Raw genomic sequence first — 14,773 nt, 5'->3', positions numbered from 1 at the left:
CAATGAAAGAGATAAATAGTGCAAGATGTGTTAAAGGGGTTTGAGTACTTTGTGCAAATTGTACAGAGCTCTAAGGGAATCAAGGGATATGGTGATTGGGTGGGAAAGTGGAGTTGAGGTCAAAGATCAGTTATGATCTTATTGAATGGTGAAGAAGGCTCAAGGGGCCATATGGCCTACTCCCTGTTCCTATTTCTTATGTTCGTATGCACATTCTTTTTCTGGCAGGTGTGTCTATTTTCAGTTGTGAGCTTCTGTACGTGTCCAGTCTACAGCCTGAGTTTCCCTCTGCCAGATACCCTTGGGGAGGTGAAAACAGGGAATGGAAAAGCAAAGTTTCACCCCACAGGAAATTTGCTCATTTTTGTGACCCAATGCATTTTCCAATGGGTGGGGTGTATAGAAATGGAAACAGTTGCATTAAACAGGTGGGTACTTCATCTACATATTAATTTGGAGGCGTGTCCATCTAGCACAACCATCTGGAATGCAGGATATCAGATATATTAAACATACCTATGTAACATTAGTGTTCAAGGTTACTGGGCAGTGGTAACTATACTGGAGATCATAGGAAGGACAGAGTATTAGTGAGCTAATTTCAACCATTTCTCAATGACTTTTCTTTCTTTTCCTATTGGCTGCTATTCATTCATGAGCATTTCTTTCATATGTTGAAAATTATGATGTTTATAGTCCCAGCTCTAGCTCCATTCCCGGCACAAGTGGGTTTCCCAATGACAATTCCCCAAATCGACATATTTGGAAAAGAGGATAACCAATGGAGGGGTGCTAGGCAGGTCATACATCAAAGGAGATCTATAGGGATTGATTGAGCATGCTTTTCAGTCAATATAATCCCCACTGCTTACACCATCCACACGTATCACTGGTAACCGCTATATCGCACAAGTGGCACTAACCATTTCCAAAGCAATGTCAAGCTGCATGAGATATGTTTTACATCCACCAATTGGTGCCCGTACACATTTTGGGCACAAGATAAATTCCCTTTGCTTGAATAGATGAGGCCCGAGTCGCTTCCAATGGGCCTCATTTTAATGGAACCAACGAGGACTAAACCACATTCGGGCCTCTGCTATTGTCATAGTAGCCCTCAGATAAGTGAAAATTGGGGGTCAGGAGATAGGAGGCCAGGACTGGACAGGAGACTGGGGAGCAGGCTCAATAGCCGGAGGTCGGGAGATCTGAGGCTGGGGAGGGAAGAGTGCCAGTGGACAGGTGTGGTGAAGAAGCTGCGGCTCGGATGTTATACTCCTGTTCATTCTGGTTCCACACTCAGGTAAGTAAATTTCAAAAATGTACCTTTTCCCCATGATCTGGTTTTACTGAGTGCAGCCAGCAAATCAATCTTCTAGTGGGGGACTCAAATTTGCATATGCAAGTCTGGGGCCTGACGCCTGTTTCCGGCCTGGGCCCATTTTATTTCCTTAACCAATATACGGGCAGCGCATTTCTATGAGCTTGTTTCCTGCCATCATTTTGGGGGCTTAGTAGGCCGCTTCATGCTAGATAAACAAGGACACAGCTTCCACAGTGCGGACTGCGACACCGACCACTCCCTGGTGTGCAGCAAGGTTAGACTCAGACCAAAGAAGTTGCATCATTTCAAGCAGAAGGACCACCCGCGCATCAACATGAGCAGAGTTTCTCACCCACAGCTGTTACAAAAATTTCTAAATTCACTTGTAACAGCCCTTCAAAACACTCCCACAGGGGATGCTGAGACCAAGTGGGCCCACATCAGAGACGCCATCTATGAGTCAGCTTTGACCACCTACGGCAAACGTGCAAAGAAGAATGCAGACTGGTTTCAATCTCATAATGAAGAGCTGGAACCTGTCATAGCCGCTAAGCGCATTGCATTGTTGAACTACAAGAAAGCCCCCAGCGAGTTAACATCCGCAGCACTTAAAGCAGCCAGAAGCACTGCACAAAGAACAGCCAGGCGCTGCGCAAATGACTACTGGCAACACCTATGCAGTCATATTCAGCTGGCCTCAGACACCGGAAACATCAGAGGAATGTATGATGGCATTAAGAGAGCTCTTGGGCCAACCATCAAGAAGATCGCCCCCCTCAAATCTAAATCAGGGGACATAATCACTGACCAACGCAAACAAATGGACCGCTGGGTTGAGCACTACCTAGAACTGTACTCCAGTGAGAATGTTGTCACTGAGACTGCCATCAATGCAGCCCAGCCTGTACCAGTCATGGATGAGCTGGACATACAGCCAACCAAATCGGAACTCAGTGATGCCATTGATTCTCTAGCCAGCGGAAAAGCCCCTGGGAAGGACAGCATTACCCCTGAAATAATCAAGAGTGCCAAGCCTGCTATACTCTCAGCACTACATGAACTGCTATGCCTGTGCTGGGACGAGGTAGCAGTACCCCAGGACATGCGCGATGCCAATATCATTACCCGCTATAAAAACAAAGGTGACCACGGTGACTGCAACAGCTACCGTGGAATCTCCCTGCTCAGCATAGTGGGGAAAGTCTTTGCTCGAGTCGCTCTAAACAGGCTACAGAAGCTGGCCGAGCGCGCCTACCCTGAGGCACAGTGTGGCTTTCGTGCAGAGAGATCGACCGTTGACATGCTGTTCTCCCTTCGTCAGATACAGGAGAAATGCCGTGAACAACAGATGCCCCTCTACATTGCTTTCATTGACCTCACCAAAGCCTTTGACCTCGTCAGCAGACGTGGTCTCTTCAGACTACTAGAAAAGATTGGATGTCCACCAAAGCTACTAAGTATCATCACCTCATTCCATGACAATATGAAAGGCACAATTCAACATGGTGGCTCCTCATCAGAGCCCTTTCCTATCCTGAGTGGCGTGAAACAGGGCTGTGTTCTCGCACCCACACTTTTTGGGATTTTCTTCTCCCTGCTGCTTTCACATGCGTTCAAGTCCTCTGAAGAAGAAATTTTCCTCTACACAAGATCAGGGGGCAGTTTGTTCAACCTTGCCCGTCTAAGAGCGAAGTCCAAAGCACGGAAAGTCCTCATCAGGGAACTCCTCTTTGCTGACGATGCTGCTTTAACATCTCACACTGAAGACTGCCTGCAGAGTCTCATCGACAGGTTTGTGGCTGCCTGCAATGAATTTGGCCTAACCATCAGCCTCAAGAAAACGAACATCATGGGGCAGGATGTCAGAAATGCTCCATCCATCAATATTGGCGACCACGCTCTGGAAGTGGTTCAAGAGTTCACCTACCTAGGCTCAACTATCACCAGTAACCTGTCTCTAGATGCAGAAATCAACAAGCGCATGGGAAGGGCTTCCACTGCTATGTCCAGACTGGCCAAGAGAGTGTGAGAAAATGGTGCACTGACACGGAACACAAAAGTCCGAGTGTATCAAGCCTGTGTCCTCAGTACCTTGCTCTATGGCAGCGAGGCCTGGACAACGTATTTCAGCCAAGAGCGACATCTCAATTCATTCCATCTTCACTGCCTCCGGAGAATACTTGGCATCAGGTGGTAGAACCGTATCTCCAACACAGAAGTCCTCGAGGCGGCCAACATCCCCAGCTTGTACACACTACTGTGTCAGCGGCACTTGAGATGGCTTGGCCATGTGAGCCGCATGGAAGATGGCAGGATCCCCAAAGACACATTGTACAGCGAGCCCGCCACTGGTATCAGACCCACCGGCCGTCCATGTCTCCGCTTTAAAGACGTCTGCAAACGTGACATGAAATCCTGTGACGTTGATCACAAGTTGTGGGAGTCAGTTGCCAGCGTTCGCCAGAGCTGGCGGGCAACCATAAAGGCGGGGCTAAAGTGTGGCGAGTCGAAGAGACTTAGTAGTTGGCAGGAAAAAAGACAGAGGCGCAAGGGGAGAGCCAACTGTGCAACAGCCCCGACAAACACATTTTTCTGCAGCACCTGTGGTAGAGCCTGTCACTCTAGAATTGGCCTTTATAGCCACTCCAGGCGCTGCTCCACACACCACTGACCACCTCCAGGCGCTTACCCATTGTCTCTCGAGATAAGGAGGCCAAAGACTGAAATGGCCAAATTTATTGGCCACAGCCCAGGTATGTTATTTGGTATAATATGTCATACAAGAAGACTAATATGCTGCTATGTGAAGTAGCCACTCTGTTTGCTGCGTAATAAGTGGTGTCTTCATAATTGCTTTGGAAATGGTTAGTGCCACTTGTGTGATATAGCGGTTACCAGTGATACGTGTGGATGGTGTAAGCGGTGGGGTTTATATTGACTGAAAAATATGCTCAATCAGTATAGGTTTCCTTCGATGTATGAATAGCAAGTGTATACAACATTGCTACCTGAGAAAAACCCAATAGCAACTATAATTAATCTGCTAAACCAATGCAGCAAATACCTCATCTGGGTACGGTAAACGACGTTCATTGAAATGAAAAAATATTTCTAAAATGTTTGTGCTTTCATTGCTGCAGTTCCTTCTTCTGCGAAAATTGGTGTTCACTGTACAGGCTGCTTCCTTCACCGGAGATGTATATATTTTCCATTATCAGTATAGAATTGGAGCAACTTGTGTTAAAATTCTGATGGAATAGCCATTATTAACTGCTATACTATTTCCATCTGTAATAAATACAAATAAATGGGAAGATGGAGGCTTAGATTCCCCTGAATGTACTGATAACACACTTGTGTAAAATTCCTATGGTGCTATTTTAATACTATCGTTAACCTGTTTAAAATAAATGGATCAATGAGTCAGAAAGGAATTTTACACAGGCACATGATTCAGTGTGCTAAAATTCACTTTAATGCAAATTTAATCTCTTGATGTGTAGAGAAAAAGCTTGTTGCTCTTTTTCTTGCCTGAAGCGAGAATACTGGCATTCTCAAAGTGAAACATTCTTAGACAAGAAAATGTTTCATCTATCGATGGTTTGTGGGTGAATAAGTTCTGTGAAGTTGGGAACTTTGAACCTACTTGTTTTTTCTTTCCCTCTCAGTTTATTTGTTTTAGCTCTATTATGGTGAGGTGCAGTGAAGTGGAATACGATATTGTATCTGAGTGGACATATTACATGACCTATAAAATTCTAACAGGACTCGACAGGATAGATGCAGAAAGGAAGTTCCCGATGGTGGGGGAGTCCAGAACCAGGGGTGATAGTCTAAGGATAGGGGGTAAACCTTTCAGGACTGAGATGAGGAGAAATTTCTTCACCCAGAGAGTGGTGAGCCTGTGGAATTCGCTACCACAGAAAGCAGTTGAGGCCAAAACATTGTATGTTTTCAAGAAGGAGTTAGATATAGCTCTTGGGTCTAAAGGGATCAAAGGGTATGGGGCAAAAGCGGGAACAGGTTACTGAGTTGGATGAACAGCCATGATCATAATGAATGGCGGAGCAGGCTCGAAGGGCCAAATGGCCTACTCCTGCTCCTATTTTCTATGTTTCTACGCTCATGTGGCTTGGGGCGTGCGAGGATCTGGCAGACGGACCCCTCGAAAGATTACCCAATTCATTCCACTTAAGTTAGAACTGGGAGCCAGAGTAACTCGGGTGGAAAATATAGGCCATTATACATATTCTGTTTTCCTCCTGCTGGTGACTTTAGCATATGATTGTGAAACACATTCATATTTGTATTTCAGTGCAGGCATTCGTCCATTTAAACTAAACACCTGCAATAAAATAGTGGAGAAAGGAAGTCATCTCAATATGTCAAATCATTCTCGGGTTTGAGAGACAGGCCTCTGTCAATATTACCCTCAGGCCATCAGGAGGAAGGGGAGAATAACGTGGGATCTCTCATTTCCTATTTTCCTTTCCTCATAGCTGGAAGAAACAGAGGCTCAGGGCTTCCCCAGAATGGCAGAGCCGCAATCAAAATATCACTACACGGAGAGTCGAAAGAGTAAGTCCACTGCTAGTGCCCCTGTTTTAGGATTTTAGCATTTTAGGACTGGAGCAGGTTAGAAGGAAGGAACGTGCCAGGCGATGAAGAGTTTTACTCACAAAAACAAGAATTTTTAATTGGAGGTGTTGGGAAACTGAGAGCCAAAGAAGGTCAGCAAGGACAGGGGTGATAGGTGTATGAGACCTAGCGCAGCATAGGATATGGGCAGCAGAATTTTGGATGACTGAAGTTTATAGAGAGTGGAGGATGGGATGTTGGCCAGAAGAACATTGGAATAGTCGACTCTGGAGGTGACAAAGACATGGATGAAGATTTCAGCAGCAGATGGGCTGAGGCAGGAATGGAGGGGTGATAGTTCAGATGTGGCTGTAGATGGTCTTTGTGATAGAGAGGATGTGTTGCTTGGAAGCCCAGTTCAGTGTTGAATAGGACACTGAGATTGCAAACAAGTCTGGTTCAAGAGAGAGATGTGTCAGAGCTTATGTTGAGGACTGAAGATGATGGCTTCAGTCTTCCCAATGTTTAATTGACAACAGAGGCAGTGGAGGGATATCATCAACATACATGTGGAAGCAAAGCCCATGTCTGTGGATAATGTTACTAAGGGGCAGCATATAGATGAGGAAGAAGAGGGGGCCAATGATATATTCTTCAAGGACTCCAGAGATATTGCCACAACAAGAGAAGCCATAGCTGGAAATGCTCTGACTACAATCGGAACCAGTCGAGGGCAGTCCCAATCAGCTGGACAATGAAGGAAAGGCATTGGAGCAGGCCAAACATGTTAAAGCCTACAGAGAGGTGAGGAAGGACAAGGAGTGATAGTGTACCAAAGCCATCATCACACAGGATGCCATTTGTGACTTTGTTTAGAGCCATTTCAGTGCTGTAGCAGGACAGAAATCTGACTGGAGAGATTCTAACATAGAGATGAAAAAAAGATGGGCACAGATTTGGGAAGTGACAGCCCATTCAAAAATACACTTAGAAGGGTATAAACACTGGCAGCTTTGCCCTGCCTCAACCCTATCCAAAATGCCTCAGGCTCAGGTACCAACTGATCTCTATAGGGGCACCCATGTCACAAACCCACTGGGATTTCAGTGCAGCACCTTAATATTCAATGGGAGTAGGTCAGGATGAATTGACCAAAGGATAAGAAGTTTCTTGGAAATGCATTGTTCCTCACTGGTGGACCCATACTGAAATTGATCTACTGGTGAAATCACCCTGCTATTATCGGGAAATGCTGCTGTAGTTTCAGTCCTGAGTTCTGTTTGCTGTAGTTCTTAGAGACTCATTTTAAATAGACTCTGTTTGCTGAGTAAATAAACTGCTTGCTGTAGTGCACTGTTTAAATAGACTACGAACATACGAACATACAAATTAAGAGCAGGAGGAGACCACTCGGCTCTTTGAGCCTGCTCCGCCATTCAATAAGTTCATAACAGAACTGATTACTCCACATTTCCACCTACCCCTGATAACCTTCCACCCCCTTCCTTATCAAGAATGTATCTACCTTTGCCTTAAAAATGTTCAAAGACTCTGCTTCCACCGTCTTTTAAGGAAAAGAATTCCAAAGACTCATGACCCTCTGAGAGAAAAGATTCTCCTCATCTCTGTCTTAAATGGGGAACTCCTTATTTTTAAACAGTGACCCCTAGTTCTAGATTCTCCCACAAGGGGAAACATCCTTTCCACATCCACCCTGTCAAGACCCCTCAGATCTTATATGTTTCAATCAAGTCGCCTTTTATTCTTCTAAGTTCCAGCGGATACAAGCCCAGCCTGTCCAACCTTTCCTCGTAAGACAGCCCGCCCATTCCAGGTATTAGTCTAGTAAACCTTCTCTGTACTGCCGCCAAAGTATTTACATCCTTCCTTAAATAAGGAGACCAGTGCAGTACACAGTACTCCAGATGTGGTCTCACCAATGCCTTGTATAGCTGAAGCATAACCTCCCTACTTTTGTATTCAATTCCCCTCGCGATAAATGATAACACTCTGTACCTGTTGTATCTGCATACTAACCTTTTGTGATTCATGCACCAGGACACCCAGATCCCTCTGCATCTCAGAGCTCTACAATCTCTCACCATATAGATAATATGCTTCTTTTATATTCTTCCTGCCAAAATGGACAATTTCACACTTTCCCACATTGTACTCCATTTGCCAGGTTTTTGCCACTCACTTAAACTATCTCTATCCCTTTGTAGCCCCCTTATGTCCTCTTCACAAGTTACTTTCCTACCTATTTCTGTATCATCAGCAAATTTAGCAACCATACCTTCGTTCCCTTCATCTTAGTCATTTATATAAATTGTAAAAAGTTGAGGCCCTAGCGCAGCACTGATCCCTGTGGCACACCACTTGTTACATCTTGCCAACCAGAAAATGACCCACTTATGCCTACGCTCTGTTTTCTGTTAGCTAGCCAATCTTCTATCCATGCCAATATGTTACCTCCTACACCATGAGCTTTTATTTTCTGCAACAATCTTTGATATGTCACCTTATCAAATGCCTTCTGGAAATCTAAGTATAATACATCCACTGGTTCCCCTTTATGCACAGCACATGTAACTCCCTCAAAGAACTCTAATAAATTGGTTCAACATGATTTCCCTTTCTTAAAACCATGTTGACTCTGCCTAATTACCTTGAATTTTTCTAAATGCCCTGCTATAACGTCATAGAGTTATACAACACAGAAACAGGCCCTTCAGCCCATCATGTCTGTGCTGGCCATCTAGCACCTATCTATTCTAATCCCATGTTCCAGCACTTGGCCTGTAGCCTTGTATGCTATGGCATTTCCAGTGCTCATCTAAAAACCCCAGTGAGGGTTCCTGCCTCTACCACCCCTTCAGGTAGTGTGTTCCAGATTCCAACCACCCTCTGGGTGAAAAAAGTTTTCCTCAAATCCCCTCTAAACCTCCTGCCCCTTACCTTAAATTACCTAAACATCTTTAATAATAGCTTCTAACATTTTCCCTAAGACAGATGTTAAACTAACTGGGCTGTAGTTTCCTGCTTTCTGTCTCCCTCCCTTTTTGAGTAAAGGAGTTACATTCGCTATTTTCCAATCTTACTGAACCTTCCCCGAATTTAGGAAATTTTGGAAACTAACGCAGCAACTATCTCACTGACCACTTCTTTTAACACCCTAGGATGAAGTCCATCAGGACTCGGGGACTTGTCAGCCCGCAGCTCCAACAATTGTTTCAGTACCACTTCCCTGGTGATTGTAATTTTCTTGAGTTCATCCCTCCCTTCCATTTCCTGACTTACAGCTAATACTGGGATGTTACTTGTATCCTCAATAGTGAAGACCGATGCAAAATATCTGTTCAATTCATCTGCCATCTCCTTATTATCCATTATTAATTCCCCAGACTCACTTTCTATAGGAACAACGATCACTTTGTTATTTCTTTTCTTTTTTAAATATCTGTAGAAACTTTTACTATCTGTCTTTATATTTCTATCTAGCTTTCTCTCGTACTCTAATTTTACCTTCCTTATCAATCAATTCTTTGCTGTTTTTTATATTCTGTCCAATCTTATGACCTGCCTCCCATCTTTGCGCAATGATAGGCTTTTTCTTTAAGTTTGATACTATCTTTAACTGTTTTAGTTAACCACAGATGGCGGGTCCCATTCTTGGAATTTTCCTTTCTCGTTGAAATGTATCTATTCTGTGTATTCTGAAATATCCCCTTAAATGTCTGCCACTGCATCTCTATTGACCTATCCCTTAACCTAATTTGCCAGTTCACTTTAGCTAGCTCTGCTTTCAAGCCATCATAATTGCCCTTATTTAAGTTTAAAATACTAGTCTTGGACCCATTCTTCTCTCCCTCAAATTGAATGTAAAATTCAATCATATTATGATCGCTGCTATGTAGGGGCACCTTAACTATGAGGCCATTAATTAATCCTATCTCGTTACACAATACCAGGTCTAGTATAGCCTGCTCTCTGGTGGCTCTAGAACATATTGTTCCAAGAAATTATCCCGAAAACATTCTATATACTCCTCATCTAGGCTACCTCTGCCCATCTGATTTTTCCAGTCAAGATGTAGGTTAAAATCCCCCATGTTTATCGCTGTATCTTTCTGACAACCTGCCATTATTTCTTCCTTTATACCCCATCCTACAGTGTGGTTAATGTTAGGTGGCCTGTACACCACTCCCACAAGTGACTTCTTGCCTTCATGATTTATCATCCTGGCCTCCTGAACTTCGGTCATCCCTCTCTATTGTGCTACTAGCATCATTAATTAACAGAGCTACCCCTCCACCTTTTCCTAGCTTCCTGTCTTTCCTAAATGCCATGTACCCTTCAATATTCAGGTCCCAATCTATGTCATCCTGCAGCCATGTCTCTGTAATGGCTATCAGATCGAACTTACTTATTTCCATTTGTACTCTCAGTTCATCTGTTTTGTTTCAAATGCTACATGCATTTCACAGAGCCTCCTCTGTTTGCTGTGTAAGTAGACTTTGTTTACAGTAAAATAGTCTGTTTGTTGTCAGTCCAGCTGGAAATCCCACCCTGCCTTCAACCCATTGGCTGACACAGTGGTGTCAATACACACTCTGTTCTTTATGAGGCATGAGAACACAGAGCATACATATACTGTACCTGCCTCATAAACCTTAAACTCAAATAAGTTATGGATGCTGAGCTGCTTGTGTGTGAGAAAAGAATGTCTCAATAGCTGATGAATGATACACATAAATAAGGTCAATCTTGCTGAAATATTAATTGTAAGGGTTTTGGTCCAATTAAAAGGGAATGTGATTGTGTTGTCACAAAAGGTAAGAGAGAATCCAAGAGCTGAAGAACGGTGGGATTAATTGTATTTATACATTTTTATAAATCACTTTCTTTCAATGAAAAGCTTAAGCCTTGGAGTTGAAAAGGGAGACTGAATGGCACAGATGGAATGGGGACTTCGGAGGCAAACGATGGCCCAGAAATAAAGAAATGATAAAGTAGAGGAAGAAACTGTGCCTGATCGAAACAAGATTGAACCAAAGGAGAGGGATTGAATACAATTTGGCTGAGACAACAATAAAGTCATAGAAACATAGGAAATATGAGCAGGAGTAGACCATTTGGCCCTTCGAGCCTGCTCCGCCATTCACTATGATCATGGCTGATCATCCAACTCAGTAGCCTGTTCCCGCTTTCACCCAAACCCTTTGATCCCTTTAGACCCAAGAGCTATATCTAACTCCTTCTTGAAAACATTCAATGTTTTGGCCTCAACTGCTTTCTGTGGTAGCGAATTCCACAGGCTCACCACTCCCTGGATGAAGAAATTTCTCCTCATCTCAGTCCTGAAAGGTTTACTCTGTATCCTTAGACTATGACCCCTAGTTCTGGACTCCCCCACCATCGGGAACATCTTTCCTGCATCTACCCTGTCAAGTCCTGTTAGAATTTTATAGCTTTCTATGAGATTCCCCCTCACTCTTCTGACTCCAGCGAATATAATCCTAACCGACTCATTCTTTCCTCATATGTCCATCCCGCAATCCCAGGAATCAGTCTGGTAAACCTTCGCTGCACTCCCTCTATAGCAAGAACATCCTTCCTCGGATAAGGAGACCAAATCTGCACACAATATTCCAGGTGTGGCCTCACCAAGGCCCTGTATAATTGCAGCAAGACATCCCTGCTCCTGTACTCGAATCCTCTCGCTATGAAGGCCAACATACCATTTGCCTTTTTTACCGCCTGTTGCACCTGCATGCTTACCTTCAGCGACTGGTGTACGAGAACACCCAGGTCTCGCTGCATATTCCCCTCTCTCCGTTTATAGCCGTTCAGATAATAATCTGCCTTCTTGTTTTTGCTACCAAAGTGGATAACCTCACATTTATCCACATTATACTGCATCTGCCATGCATTAGCCCACTCACTCCACTTGTCCAAATCACCATGAAGCCTCTCTGCATCCTTCTCACAACTCACCCTCTATGGCGTTCTCCCCACAGGTCCGCTCCGCTCCGTTCCCGGAAGGTAAGCGAATCAGTAGAATCTCAAACTTGAGAAAAACAACAGAGAAATATTACATAGAATTGCATCAAATTTTACAGCACAGTAACTGGCCATTCAGTCCAACTGGTCTATGCCAGTGCTTATGCTCCTCCCACCTTACTTCATCTAACTCTATCAACATATTCTTCTATTCCGTTCTCCCTCATGTACTTGTTTAGCTTCTCCTTAAATGGATCTGTGATAATTGCTTCACCACTCGATGGGGTAGCAAGTTTCACATTCTCCACACTCTCTGGAGATAAAAGTATCACATTGAATTTTTCTGCCTTACCTTTAGTTATTTATCATTGCTTTTTTCTTTGAAACACATTCCGTGATTTTTCTCTCTCAAATCTCTTCAAAAGGAAACGGAGGTTGGATATAATCAGACATAAAGCAAAAAAAGATGGTACAGTGTGAATTTAATGTCCACCAATATGATTCCTGAAAGGCAATCACTCAAAGCAATGATCCTGTCGATTATACTCCCAATGACTTTATTCAAAAGTTGTCATGAAATGTCGACATTTATTAACTATGATTTTCCCATTCACATAAAAGGCTAGACATCACTGCACAAGGATTTTTCATGGATCCATTGAGGAAAACACTCACTGCAGTAACTTTAGATCTCAATATAGAAATTAGTCAAGCCTTTGATCACATATAGCTTTTATTATCTGCCACCATGCCTTTGGAAAGAAATATGCTTTGCATCTGCGCATCTTGTCTCTGTTGACCATCCATAAAAACTAAATGTCAGTGTATGGCTTCATCATATTATTACTATTCATCGAAAACAGGAAAACAGACTTCAGTAAAGCTATTGACTATTGTCTGTTGACACCAGGGATTCATTGAATAATTCAAGAAGTGTGCCTTGAGTTTGCATCGGGTAAGATACGTTAGTTCACAAATTCCAATGTATGTTCAACTCTATGTTACATCTTTTATGCTGGTGGAATTAAAGCATCAATTTCATCAAGGGAGGGCAGTCAACGGTTAAAATTAGTTTGAGTCATGCTGTAAATGTTAAGTCTTATGTGATATCCTATTGATAACATTCAGTACAGTGAGGAGGGAAATCAGCCCTTCTAACCACATGAGATAAGACTGAAAGACTGATATGAAAGGGGAAGTGATGATATTTGTAATATCAGTGTAAATAAAAATGACTTTTATTTCAAGATGTGTAGAAGTATGAAGTATCAAAAAAGCAAAATTTCACTTGTATTGTAAAACCAATAAAAATTCAGCAAAATTTGACATTGTAACTGTAATCAGAGATATTTAAAATTACATCTTTGCGTAAAAACCTGAGTTAAGCTAGTTAATCTGTGATTGGGCCAGCTACTTCAGACCCAGAGTCCAGTCCAACCAATGACTGTGTGGAGCTGTGAAGACATCCAATTGAAAGGATTATTCACTTGTCAAATCCTGCTTTTCTTTTCCCCACTATTTTTTTCACTGTGGCCCTGTTTGATTCTGGCCCTTGATTTCTCTGCCTATCACTTTTCTTATTCCCCTTGCTGTCTTTTGTTCTTTGTCCTTGATCTCCCCTCCTCTGACTCCTTTCAAAGGTTCCCATTACAGAAGTTTAAAAAAAGTAACAGGAATTGAGGCGCATCTGAAGCTGTTGCAGTGAAGGAATTTTGTGCATTCACCGATTTGTTTTCTGAGTGAAAACTTAGTTTATTCCACTTCTCATGATATGACTTTAATCTCAAACTATGTTGTGGGAATCTGCTATTTTTCACTTTTAAGCAAACTCCTACTTATAAAATGTAAGGATAAACATTGTCCCTGAATAGGGCAAGGAAATAAACAGCTATCGTACTAATGGAGTGCTGAGGCTGCAGAATGGGGTATTTAATCAGTACATAGGAGAGACGTTTTATCTTCAGGGTTATCAGTAGTGTTTATTGGTTACTTGTGGTTCTGATCTCATACGGCAATTAATAGAGAAGCAATTTAAGGGTGTGGCCTCTCGCCACCCACTCTTTGGTCAAAGCAGTAGGAGTGAGACGAGAGTGAATGCATGGTTCAGAGTGAGGTGAGTAACATCAGAGTGAGGGGAGGGTGAAAAGGTAGAAAGAAGAAGGGTAAATGGGGAAGGACTAAGTGAGGAAGAATGGAGAAGCATTGGAAAATGTAGCCTGTGACTCTCAATTACCTCTTTTCTCGCCAGACCAGGCCAAGCCACGCCCCATCTTGTTACGAGTCCCCTCTCACCAGGATGGAAACGAAAACATAGAGCTAGATGCTGAAGAGCTGAGGAAAGCGAAAGAAAGAGCTTTAGAGAGAAGAGCAGAAGTGAAAAAGAGAGCCATGAGGTTAAAAGAGAGAGGTAAGAGAGACCAATATCTGTGACTTACCACGTGCCACAAGACATCCACTGGGCGATGAAGTTGTGCATCTAGCACACAGTTGGCACAATATAGGTGTCACACAACATATATGTCATAGCTGAATTTTCATACGTTGTTACAGTTGAAGAAAGGGATTGAAGGTTGTGGGAACAGAATGGGTAAATGGATTTGCATTATTTGCTCGGGTGGATGGTGAACATTCAGTAGGCTGTTCAATGTCTGGAGCCAGTAGGCAGGTCGTGTGTATGTTCTGCCTATTAGTACCTCAAAAGCCCATGCAAGAGCCCAAACAAAAATGATGGCAACCATACCGGGAGCAGGAACAGGACAGTAAGTGGGACAATGCCATCTTGAACCTGCTACCGCCCTGTTCCTACCAGCCAGCGACTGTGAAATCGACCCCAGTTTCTTTTCCTATACTTACATAGACAGGTGTGTT

At 43.2% G+C, this 14,773-nt stretch overlaps 1 protein-coding gene across 1 annotated transcript in view; it reads left to right on the top strand.

Annotated features, from left to right (window-relative positions):
* The first annotated feature begins 400 nt into the window (after positions 1–400).
* LOC137382531 (uncharacterized) overlaps positions 401–14,773 on the top strand; it is a 93,645-nt gene continuing 79,272 nt past the window's right edge. Inside the window, exons 1-3 of the mRNA XM_068054535.1 lie at positions 401–428; positions 5,824–5,902; positions 14,154–14,312. Coding sequence (XP_067910636.1) covers positions 5,857–5,902; positions 14,154–14,312 — 205 coding nt within the window. The 5' untranslated portion in view covers positions 401–428; positions 5,824–5,856. The remainder of the gene's footprint in view (positions 429–5,823; positions 5,903–14,153; positions 14,313–14,773) is intronic.

The sequence above is a fragment of the Heterodontus francisci genome, chromosome 2 (assembly GCF_036365525.1).
Source record: "Heterodontus francisci isolate sHetFra1 chromosome 2, sHetFra1.hap1, whole genome shotgun sequence".
Lineage (NCBI taxonomy): Eukaryota > Metazoa > Chordata > Chondrichthyes > Heterodontiformes > Heterodontidae > Heterodontus > Heterodontus francisci.
The sequence above is the reverse complement of the archived record's forward strand: the minus strand, read 5'-3'. Positions and strand labels throughout refer to the sequence as shown.